Here is a 12,451-nt window from a genome sequence, read left to right as displayed (position 1 = left end):
ACCTGTTGACCTTGTGTTGGCAGCTTCTTATTTGGTAGCCAGCATTAACTGAAGATCCAATTGGTGTGCTTGGAACACTGCAGGTACCTCTTTGCTAAGAACAGATACATCTGTGTCTAAATAAATACTTTCCAAAACACAGGATAGTATCTGGCTCTTTCTAAAAATGAATGTTTTGATGTACAGCATTAGTAGAAACAATGAATCTTTCTCTAATGCTCGGCAGTCATGCTTAGAGTACCAACAAAACCGTGGCTGTAATACTACAAACACCTATTTTGGAGAATTATGTGTTACTTTATAGAACACAAATCAGTGGCTTTTCTGCATGATGATGTTTCTGCATGTGACATTCCCCCCTCTGACTGCACAAGTGACTTCAAGGGGAAAATAGAGTCACGTCTTCATCTGGTATAATACACTGGCTTGACTGACTCCCATGGATCCATGCTGATTGCACTTATGCTGGCTGCAAATCTGGCCCCATAAACCACAGCCGAAGGTGCAAACTGCACTGAGGCTGTTCCCCAGTCCTCACAAGCTGCATTTTTGTTTTACATCAGCATGGTTATAGATGAGTCAGATCCGTTTCCCAAATTTCATTCCCGGAATTTGAATGCCTTATACTTCATGATGTCCCACTGAAATTAGGTTTTTCATTTAGGATTCCTGTGGAGAGAAATCCCATTGGGACATTTCATTTCAGGAACTCATGGACTGCAGTGGGTTCTTTTTGTGCTGACTTTCATGAGTCTCACACAAGGTCCTCACGGGCTGGCTCTCAAGCTGCTTTGGTAGTAATGGGCAAAATACGGTGCCTCCCAATGTGTCACTGGACAGGAAACGCTGTTGCCTTTTTGACAGTAATTCACACTTTTTAAAGGCAGGCATCAAACTAAGGTGCTCTGGACTGCTTTCTGGGAGCAGGTACCTCTCCCCGCTGGCGATACACAGGACTTGAATTCTGGGCTTTGGCGCTTTTAGCCATGCCATTGTCCGATGCTTAAATTTGCCGGGCGGGGGCAGTGTGAATATTCCCCTCTGTGACAATTTGGGTGCTATGGAATGGCTTAAGCTCTCTTTCCCATCTCCATTCACCGATGCCACACCAAAAACGCTCTCATGCAGTGATCAATGAATTGGTAAACGCCCTCCCCTCTTTAATCTGACCTACACTCCTCTGCAGTCTCCGTAGGGCATCTCTTTGGGAGCGTGAGCAGGCCCCCGGTGCTGCCCGTGCCACCAGTCTGTCGTAGCTGTGCTTGGGGTATTCATCTCGCACTAACGCCAGCTCTTCCACAGAGGGGACTCCTGCCCTTGAAGAGTTCTCTGTGGCATTGTTGGCACTGTGATTTTTTCTGTTTTGTTTTGTTTTCCTTTACTCTGTGTGACTTGCCTTTGATTTTTATTCTTCTCTTTCGTGCATGCCATCCATGTTTGTAGCCAGCATTGTGTGGAGCTGCTTTCCTCGTCCCGGCAGCAGTCGCCATCCTCCCACCCCACGTCTCCCTCGGCTTCGATTTGTGTGAGGAGTCACTTGCTTTTGGTCTTTCTTCCCTCAGGCACTTCCTGTTCAAACCTGGAGGCACTTCTCCCCTTTTTTGTACAACGTCGCCGGGATATCCCTTGACGTCCAGCACTGTGTACTCACCTCCCCCTAGGCCCCTTCCCAGAAGTACCTTCTCTAGGCCTGCCTTTAACCTGAAGAAACCCTATAAGTACTGTAACTGGAAATGCGCTGCTCTGAGTGCCATTGTCATCTCAGTCACGCTGGTGATCCTGCTGGCGTATTTCATAGGTAAGTTTATTTCTGGGGTTTTTTTTTTCTGCTTTTCCTTCATTTCTCTGCAAAACTCCCCGTAATGCTAACATTTGGGAAGCAGAGGGTCAAGACTGTGGCACAAAGTGGTGGGGAAATAAGGTCTCTGTTGACTTAATTGTGGTTGCAGTGGTATGGGAGGGAGCCTAACATGTGTCATAGAGCCAGAAGAGCTTAGTAAAACATGAGTCATACGTTGTGCTCCCGTCAATGGCATGAGCTGATTACAGTCTGCAGAGGAAAGTTTGCCTGGACTGAGACAAACCCACCAGATTTTCTCAAATCAGCCCGTTAAAACAGGCAGTGAGATCCCTGTCCCAATCACAGTCACATCCAGGTCTGTGGGAGTTCTCTGCCATTGACTTTGATGGGACAGGGTCAGAACCAAGATCCTGATACACAAAAATGTGGTTTTATTATATCTTTTGGTGGCACATCCTAGCCATTTAACCAACTATATTGAAGTTCATAGGGTGACTGGGAGGATGGGGAAGGGCTGAGTTTAGATTGTGGTCCAACAGGGCCTTTTTTGAGTACGGGGAGTTGGGGAATTCGCTACTTGAGTGGAGAACAGTGGATTTTTTTTTGAGCTATGCATGATCTGAATTTCTTTGGTTTGTAAGGGTTGTCAGTGTTCATTGCAAAAAAGCATTCTCAGTGTTTGTTGCAAAAGTAATAGAACTGTTGGAAGTGAAAATTGTATTTTTCAGTCTGTAAAGTTGCGGTGTTACCATTACTTTTTCTTCAGTTAGATTTGATATTTGTGTTATAAGTGTGTTACAAAGTTCCATTCCTAGACTTCTATTTTAAACTCTCAGTGGTGCAAACTCTGGTTGTCAGAGCCTTACAGATGTGATCATGGGTAAAAACGCCCATTTCTCATGGCACAAATGAGTCTTTTTGATATCGCTGTGACTTCCTGTACACTAATGATCTATAAAAGGTTGTGGTTAGAATTACAAATCCTAGCCTGGATCGAAAGATTTTTGCTTTCATTTCACATGAGTATAATTAGCACTACCACAAAGGATTGCTTTTACTGTGTTCCTTTTATGTACACTTCTTTAATGACTGATACTTTTCCACTTCTGCCTTGCATCATACTCTGGTCACTTTTATGTCTCCTGTAAGAGAAGCAGGAATGATTAATTAACCAACATTAAATCAGCAGCAGTTTGATGAAATATGCAGTCAATTTTCATCATTTGCTATGTACAATTGGACTCGCCTTTCTCATTTGTCTCGTACTCTTATGCCCTGAACATAGTTCCTTTGGACATTATCTCAGTGTGTCAGAGGAGTATCATTATAACTCAGAATAGCAGTGCCTGTTCAATCTGACCGAGGAGGAGTGTGCCGTTTGATAGATTGAGAAGAGTTTGGTTTGCCACTTGGTATTCGCCAACTTAAACCCCTTTTTCAGAGTTCTGAAAGGATCAGGCTCCTTTTTAAAGTCACAGTTAATGTGGTTAAAAGGTAGGTCCACTGAGTGCTCTCCTGTCCTTTTTTTTTCCATTCAGATGAATTCCGTGGCATTTGCGAGGCTCCATGGATGGCTGGCAAGGTGCCAGAAATGCTGATCAGGTTGAACTGCTGTAATTATGGGTCATAATTACTAATTTCTAAAGGAACTATCAATTATTAAAAATCAAATTCGATGGTTCAGTTCAGCATAAACATATTTAACGAAGATTGTCTCTACCAGACCCAGTGTTCTAATCAACAAGTAAAAAGGCAGATATTTAATTAGATTTTGATGAAAAATTGTGTTTAATTTCAAGTATAATCAATTATTAATTACTGTAATGAGTGACTCTGGCAGGGTTTACTAATTAACTCATTTAAAAATTATGAATAACCTTTTCATTTGTAATTATTTTCTACATCCTGTCAAGTTGCAGACAAGAATTGTATCACCTAACCCAAAAGAAAAAAAAATGAATCAGGGAGTCAAAATGTTTGTACTTCCACTAAGTTAAGCTGAGACATTTTGCATTCTGATAAAAACTATGCCGTTCTTAGCAGGAACTTGTTCATTGTTTTATATAACCTGGTCTGTTTGCAAAACAAATTACTTTTGCCTTCAATTTTTGGTTTTTTTTCCCCCTATATTTGCATAGTTGCGTTTCCTTGCAGATACCTTTCCTTATTTAAGGAGTATCTTGCTCTTTTCAATGCCATGAGGACTGTTTGAGTGGTAAGGTATAACTTTAATCATGAGTAAGAAGATCTAACCTATATAACAGCTCGTGAATGTGGGGAACTTGGCTACTTTCCATCTGCTCTTGTTAGTTAAAACAACCGCAGAAATTATCTTTTTAATGACCATTTTCATCCTCCAAAGCAAACCGAGGTCATTGGAAAGACTCCCACTTGAGTGAATGGACTTTGGATCGGGTCCCATGGCAGTATCTTGGCATTTACCCTATCTTTTTGTACACTGATTGGTTAATGGAAATACTTCAGTGTAATGTCTGAGGCTTCAGGATGCTCTTCACAGCATCAGGCACGTCACAGTCATCTGTTTAGATATTAAAAACTAATCACAGGCCTTACCTACCTGTACAAGTGTGTGGAGCTAGAGACGTCAGCAGATCCGTGAGCGACTCTGCTATTGGCAATACTTTTTTGTGTGACAGATGCTCAGACACAACTGTGACGGGCGACCATCTGAGATAAGCAAAGCTGCATAGAAACAACGAGGCATGGGGTAATTTCTCAAGTTCTTTGCTGAAGCCAGTTCATTTTTGAAATTCATCTGAAGCACTTGATAAATCATTTGTTTAAGGCTAAAAGTCAGAGTTTCCACTATTTTATGAAAGTCTTCATGGTATTTAATAGTCTGAAGTTCATTTATCTTGCTGGGCTTTTTCAAAGAAGAGGAGAAGAGGCATAAAGAAGTCTGTGGAAGCCAAACGGCTGGTATCGTGTGTCAACACTGTGATCAAGCTGAAGGTTTTACAGGGCTGAGCCACTGGTCTGGAGAGATAATGACAAACAAAATATAACAGGGTGTATTAAACACCAGAAGCTGGTTTTCATTTGAATTAACCAGCTTTTGATTGACTTGTTGCCACCTTTTCAAATATTCAGAGACACACACTAAGGCAGTGGTGACAATGCACATCAAAGTTTTGCACACACACAGCTTATGCAAATCTCATGAGCTCTGCAGAAGCTTGTCTCGTGGGGTGAGAATGCCAAAGAGAAAAGCAGTGGCAGATCGGGGCTGTAACATCAAAATGGCAGGAATGGCATCGCTGGAACCCGTGAAATGAAAGGCCTCTTTAAGCGGCTTGTAACTGGCCCTCCGATTTGCTGTTCCGGGAGGTCGTGAAGAGACACCACTTTAAAATTAAATTTCCTGGTTTAGGGCTGTCCGTTCAACTGACAGCTAAAGAAGGAAATTTTTCATGGCTTTGGCTGGGATGTGATGGGGTCTGTGTGTCATGCAGCTCCGCCTTGAAGGGCTAATATATAGAGAGATTGTTCTGGCAGAGATAATACCACGAGGTATGTTGCTATCCAAATATTTGCCAGCAGTCTCTGTACCTGGCAGGTGCCAGACCTGCAAGCATAGCACTGTAAAGAATCTCCGACATTGCTTTGCTGCTTGGGAGGAAGATTCCTGAGTTTAGAAACAGAAAAGACCTGTTTGATTGTCCAGATCTCCATGCCCAGCAGCTGTTTGGCTAGATCTGTGGAACAGTTTCTAAATGAATTAGTGATGGAGAATAGTTTCTTTCTTCTGAAACAGAAGGTATTATCCTCTGCCTGATGTAGATTCCAGACTAGATGGAAGCACAATTTGATGTAGTTAGGCACTTGCAATTTTCCTATACTTAAGCATGTGCTGCGGTTGCGTTGCATGAACAGCAAGAAAGATGGGCATTTGATTTAGATTAAAGTTAGGGCTGGAAAACATATTACGAAGCCAAAACAGTCATTCACTTGATTGGAGTCAGAGCTCTCTACTTTTCAGCTCTGTGTTCGTTTGAACTCCGTGCAGACGCAGCTTCACTTAAAGAAGAGCGTTGCTTGCTACGGGCAAAATGCTTTGACAGTAAAACTGTGCTAGGAGGATGATGTGTTTATAAGGTGTCTTTCTTTTTATTGTCTAAAAATCACCCTGAAAGCTAACTTTAGCTCAGTTTGGCCACGATTCTTTGATGCTATATAATAAAACAAATTTAAAACAACGCTTCAAAGCTCTTGGCTAACTAGTTAGCTATGGATGTGTAATATACCAATTACTATACTGTTTACATGCTGCTTGAGGTCAGTAGGAAAAGTTGCTAATACTTAGTTATGAAACTCGAGCTATATCTACTAATCCTACATTTACACCTTGATATTAAGGTTTTTATTCAAGTTAAAATATAAACCAATTTATTACCCTGCCAACAAGTTTCTTTCATTTTCTGCTTTAATATTTCTTTTCTGATCCCAGATTAAGTTCTATTTTGCTGCTGTTGCCATTTGTTCTTTTGATTTACAAGGATCTTTCGATGTTTTCTATTTCCGTCGTAGATAAAATGCAGAAATGGTAGCTAAACAATCTGTTCTAGCAAAGCCTTTACATTATGAAGTCGATCTTACCTAAACGGGAGCTTCGAAGGCCTTTCTTGGCTCTTCACATCTTCACAAAAACACTGCACACAGTTCACGCAGTAACTTTGAGTCTTATTTACTTCATTTTACCCTTCATCTATAAAACTGTCAGATCCAGTCTGAAAGGTGCTATAGTATTATCAGTAATATATTTTATGTACTATAGATGTTTGTGATACACAACATTTCAGGGCACTGGTTGAGAGGGACTATCATTACGACCCAGCATTACCATTTTTATCTTTTATGGTAGAACTTGAATATGGGGTGGGGTTTTTTTTGTGTTACAGCTGGCTGCTACTGTACCAGATGCATACAAGCATGGTTAGTGCCACTCCCTCACTAAGTCGTACAGTTTAAATGACGTCTAGCTCTTTCTTTCATACCCAGTGACATTTGGGTAGTACAGGCCTTATTCTTCTTGTGCACATACTCCTCTTCAACTGCAGCAACTCCATTGACTTTAGCACCGGTTCAAGTGCAGTCAGAGTCTATGGCACTGGTCCCAGTGTCTGCAATGGGAACTGGACCAGCCTTGGGAAAGTCTGCATATGTTTTTATATATTCCTGATTCTGGAGATTGACCTGACTAAAGACAGAACATACATTAAGACAGACATTGACCCTTCAATCCTGTTTTGAATGATCTTCTTGTCTTTTCTGTTGTTGAGCACCAAATTTTGCCCCTGTAAATTACCTCAGGAAAGCAAAGACGTGGAAATAGTCTCAGCGGTGTGGAGAGACACCATCAACGTGAGCTTCCAGCTGATCGTTCAAAAGTGCGTGGAGTTGCAGAAATCTTTTTGCATCATTTGTTCCGTAGCAGAGAGATGGGAAGATCGCAGGGCTCTGTGTTAGCCTCCATCACACTTCACTGTTGTCAAGTAACAAGTGAGGGCAGCTGCTGTGCGTAAAGTTTACAAGAGGCTGGTTGAGTAGCACTGAGCTCAGGAACGCTGCCTGCGGGCATCTGGCAAAAGAAACTTTCCCTGGGCAGATCCACAAGGAAGTAGCGAATCACTCAAATGCTTCAGCCCCACTCACTTTCCTGACATCCCCCTGTCTTCCTCTCCACATGCGCACACACAGAGTGTTGGATAAAACACAGGTAGATCCCCAAAGTACAGCTCAGCGTAGCTACATTAAGGAATGTTACGCATACTTTTTGCCCAACGTGACCAAGAAAAGGTGTTTGGTTGTTAGCATGGTACCTGCACACAAGATAGTAATCATCAGAGAAACAAGAAAGACACAAAACTAAAACCAAGACGGGCTATATTCGGTCTTCTATTTCCCCCTGTTTTGTTGTCTTTCGTTGGAGCCTTAGGTGCATGTTGGTACGAATTATAACTCAGATCTTATTTTCCATCACCTGCAAAGTTAGAAAGAGCTGTTTGTGTTATTAGAGGATTGTGTGCATCTTTCTTTTGGTTTGGATTTTGCATTCTGTGTTTGGATAGCAGCTACTGTTAGCTTTATAGTTTGGAATAAAGAAAGTCCAAGTGATTTAATCACAGCTTTAAAATAAAGGTGATAAAGGTGTAAGATCCCGCTATTCTTGTGAAGATCAGTTCATTCAGGTGGGTGTTAAAAAACTCACCATAGAAACTCCATTAAAGAACATTCACTGTTTCAACCTAAATAAGATCTGTGACCTAACATGGAAAGGGTTGGAATAGGAGAACTGTACGATGATGTACACGCTATTGAAAGAGAAACACTGCCAGAAAATACTACTGGAAAAGGATAGTGGAAGATAATATAAACCCACTAATTTTGTTAGGGTTGCCCAGTCTGGGCAAACTGGGAAGTATTAAAACGTAGGCATTGCATTTGATGGCAGCATGTTCTGAACTCGGTGGCAAATTTTGGCTTTGCAAAGCAGTTAACACTTCTTCAAAGTCTACACTGATAAAAAACCTGGTCAAGTACTGTATCTTCTAGCAATTAATTCGGTGTTTGTTGGAAGCACGAGGAAGCAGGAAGATTCGCATAATTTTCACTTTAAAATCTTTTCTTAATTTTCAATGTTAAAAGCCGTAAACAACATCAGATCCGGTAGGCTGACCTCTTAGGACACTGAAGGCTAATAAACTCCAGCTCTACCTTTTTTACATTGGTAAGTCACGTACCTACTTCAGTTTTTCCCAACTTTTACGTGTAAGGATCTCACTAGCTCTTTTTGGCTATAAAAATTACGCTGGGATATTGGTACACAGCATCTTTTTGCGCTTCCTTCCGAGGTCTCTTTCACGCTCTGCTTTCCCGTTGCCAGTGTCCCGTTTCATGGACACAGCCTGCAATCCATTATCCTAAGTATACAGGCTGGCCTTTGACACGTTTTGTTTGAATCGTTCAAATTTAGTAGCTGTCCAGCTCTTCTATTTATCTGTTCCGTCCTCATCATTGTATTTGTCACTTGAATAGACTTTGAGTCATCTGCATGTTTAGTCATCCGCGATTTGGTGTTTACTTACGTAACATTGATGTAAACGTTGCATAATTTCAGGCTGACTGTCAATTGTTGAATTTCGTAAGAAATTTTAACGTTTAATGGTTATTCACGAGCAAAGATGATTTTAAGGTCTTTCAGTTGGTTATGTATATAGTGCTTTTTACCATTGGAAAGTGCTTGTTTCTTTAATTGAAAGTCATACCAAATTAAATCAAGTGTTACTAAACTGTAATCTTGTCAAAAAATGAGTAACTGTTTATTTCTTAAGATCTATTTTTTAGAAGAGCGGTATGGTTAGCATGAGTTACCATGCATTCACTTTCTTTATTCTTTGTCAGTTGAATTCTGTGTTATGTTTTCCATTATTTTGTCTGTAATGGATGTCAGGCTACTCGTTCTAAGTGACTTGCATCCTCTTCTTTTCCCTTCTTAAATATTTGCACAGCATTAACCCTGTTCTAATCTCTTGGTAGCTGATTCAGTATTAATCAGTGAGTCAGATTCCTCTTCTGCTATCTCATTTACTGGGTACAAGTTAAATGAGCCTGCAGATTTAAAAATGTTTGTCCTTGAATAGATGTAGTTTAATATAATTCTTGGTTATTAATGGACTGGAAAAAAACTTATTTCCTGTTAAATAATTATATTATCGTAGTTATTTTCAAACCAGAACAAAAATTCTTACTGAACACTTTAGCCTTTACTTTAACATTATTAACAATTTCCCCATCTCCATCAAGTAAATAGCTATATTGTTGCTCCGTTTACTAGGTTTATTCAATACACTTAAAAAATGTTCTATTGTTCTTTGGTTATTTCAAGCCACATATTTTTTCTTCATCTCCTCAGCTTCCTGTATCAACTCTTTACATGCTTTTAGATTTATATAGATTACTCTCTGTTTCCCTATTGTTCTGGGGTTTTCTATATTTCTTTTTTTTATTTCTGCTTATTGTTTTGGTTTGACACTGAATGAAGAGGTCCTTTTGTCAACAACGGACCCTCTTTCATCCTTGTGGGATCACTGGAAGAATGACTTCCATTTAGAAGTAGACCCCCAATATGACTGATTCTTTAACTGGTCAAAGCAGGTTGAGACTTTATATCCAGAGGACTCCATCTGATCTTGGAGTTTGCGTCAGTGCGCCATGGAACCACACATCAGTCGCCCTTTAGATGCCTGATCCTTTCTTAAAATCAAGAATGTTTAATACAAGGAGGGATGAGTTTAATTCCATCTGTTTCTGTTAAGTGGTAAGATGTGGGCTCTCAGCTTTTATAAGCTTTTATCAGTTGCTTTTAGTGAGTTTTTATAGCTGCTCTAAGCCTCCAGAAAAGAAATAACAGCATGCTGACACCGAAAGTGCTGGCCTTGCCTTTGTGACAGTGACACAGATGTGCTGCTATAATCTTCATGTCACAGCTTAGATTGACCTTTGCACACAGGCGCTGAAAAGGAATCAGTTTTACAGATCTTTATATCTACTGGAAGGAGTTCTCCTTGAGTCCGTGTTTTTATTTCATACTAATTAGTGTGAAATAACGTAATTTGATTGCAGTTAAGTTGAGACAGAAATAAATGGCTCCCATAATGGGCTTTCTTTCAGTGTTTTTAAATACCATACATTTTTGTGGGTAACTAGTCATAAGAGTAAGCTCAGTTAGGGATGTCACTGACAGTGACAAATATTCCCCAGTTATAGTGTAGTGTTTCTCTCGCATCCTTTTCTAGCATAAATTAGAAGATGGCTTCAAAGCCTGATTTGCAGCCAGGCCATACATTTCTATTGGATATGTGCAGCGATGCATTCTCTAAGGTTTCTTACCTGTAGTTAAAGTTGAGCTATGTGGTAGATATACATCTTTATAGAGTTAAGTGAAGTGTTGCTGTTAAGTATACTACCTAGGTAACGTACCAGATGACCCGTAAAATGCAGAACAAAAAGTCCAATCCAGTCTTTCCCTCTGCGACAAGATTTCAACACCACTGTTTATGGTGAAAGTTAAAAGCTCCAAAAGGACCACTTACACAGTTCACTTTGAGATATCAGAATCTGATCCTCAGTAGTCAGGTAGTTACAGGTTGTTGAATCTCTGTGTTTCAACGAAAAACAAATAAACTCTCCCACAGTCGCCAACTTTTCCTATCTTCCGCTTTATTTGATTTTATCAAACCTTAACTTACAAGCCTATCCTTATTGCAGTCAGAAGCTTTTGCCCAGAAAGATGATGAGAACAGCATATGTTAGCTATTTTCAAATATGGTAGCACATAGCACAGCGGCAGCAGCAGCACACCTTGCATGCCTAGCACAACTGCAGCATCACTTCGTAGTGCAGAGACTCTGAAAAGCAAAGCAGAACAAGGCAGTTAGCAGAGATGATGACTATGCTTACACTAAGTATTTCAAAAGAAACTGTAATTTGACTGTCAGTGGAGCAGAATCTCATTTAATTATGGCAGAAATGATGATGAAATCAAGCATCAAAAGGGCTTCCCGAGGCTTTTGGTGAAAAAAATCCCACAATCTAAGCATAATGATATTCCAAACAGTATTAATCCAAGTGGTCAGTAACAGTTTATTTATATTAGCGTAGCTTCTCCATTCAGGCTAGATCATGGGCTACTCCAGGTTGTGGAACATATATGTGGGACCATTCTGGGCATCCAGCTGGTCCAGAATGAATCGCAGAATCCCAGAATCCCAGAATGGTAGGAGTCGGAAGGGACCTCTGGAGATCATCTAGTCCAACTCCCCGCCCCCCCCCCCCCCCCCCCCCCCAAGCATGTTCACCTACAGCAGGTCACACAGGACTGCATCCAGGTGGGTTTTGAATCTCTTCAGGGAAGGAGACTCCACAGCCTCCCTGGGCAGCCTGTTCCTGTGCTCTGCCACCCTCAGGGTAAAGAAGTTCTTCCTCATGTTCAGGCGGAACTTCCTGTGCTCCAGTTTGTGCCCATTGCCCCTTGTCCTGTCACTGGGCACCACTGAAAAGAGCCTGGCCCCATCCTCTTGACTCCCACCCTTTCGATATTGATAAGTGTTGATAAGGTCCCCTCTCAGTCTTCTCTTCTCCAGGCTAAAGAGCCCCAGGTCTCTCAGCCTTTCCTCGTAGGAGAGATGCCCCAGTCCCCTCATCATCTTAGTAGCCCTCTGCTTGACTCTCTCCAGTAGTTCCGTGTCCCTCTTGAACTGGGGGGCCCAGAACTGGGCACAGCACTGCAGGTGTGGCCCCACCAGGGCAGAGTAGAGAGGGAGGAGAACCTCCCTTGACCTGCTGGCCACACTCTTCTTGATGCACCCAAATGAGTGCATTTCTGTACTGTTAAACTTTTGCGGATGATCACATCCAAACTATCTATTGAGAATGATCTCTGGCCCTCGCTAGCTGAACTGGGCACAGGAATTCAGAAGATATTGGCTGGCAAGAGCCACAATCACAGTAGAGTCCCTTCTAACAAATAAACGGTGCGGACTCTCAAGTTACACTGCTTGGCACTATTGAATTCACTACTATCAACACAATCCTTGGGGATGAAGGGACAAGACTATGTCCCTGAGCCAG

At 41.3% G+C, this 12,451-nt stretch overlaps 1 protein-coding gene across 4 annotated transcripts in view; it reads left to right on the top strand.

Moving 5' to 3' along the window:
* The window catches only part of TENM4 (teneurin transmembrane protein 4), a 358,687-nt gene that overhangs the window by 144,629 nt on the left and 201,607 nt on the right, over positions 1 to 12,451 (top strand). For all 4 annotated transcript variants that reach the window (XM_086481677.1, XM_086481675.1, XM_086481674.1 and 1 more), the window contains one exon: positions 1,563 to 1,798. In XM_086481677.1, coding sequence (XP_086337803.1) covers positions 1,563 to 1,798 — 236 coding nt within the window. The remainder of the gene's footprint in view (positions 1 to 1,562; positions 1,799 to 12,451) is intronic.

Source organism: Leptosomus discolor, chromosome 1, assembly GCF_034619465.1.
Source record: "Leptosomus discolor isolate bLepDis1 chromosome 1, bLepDis1.hap2, whole genome shotgun sequence".
In the NCBI taxonomy this organism is placed as follows: Eukaryota; Metazoa; Chordata; class Aves; order Leptosomiformes; family Leptosomidae; genus Leptosomus; species Leptosomus discolor.
The sequence above is the reverse complement of the archived record's forward strand: the minus strand, read 5'-3'. Positions and strand labels throughout refer to the sequence as shown.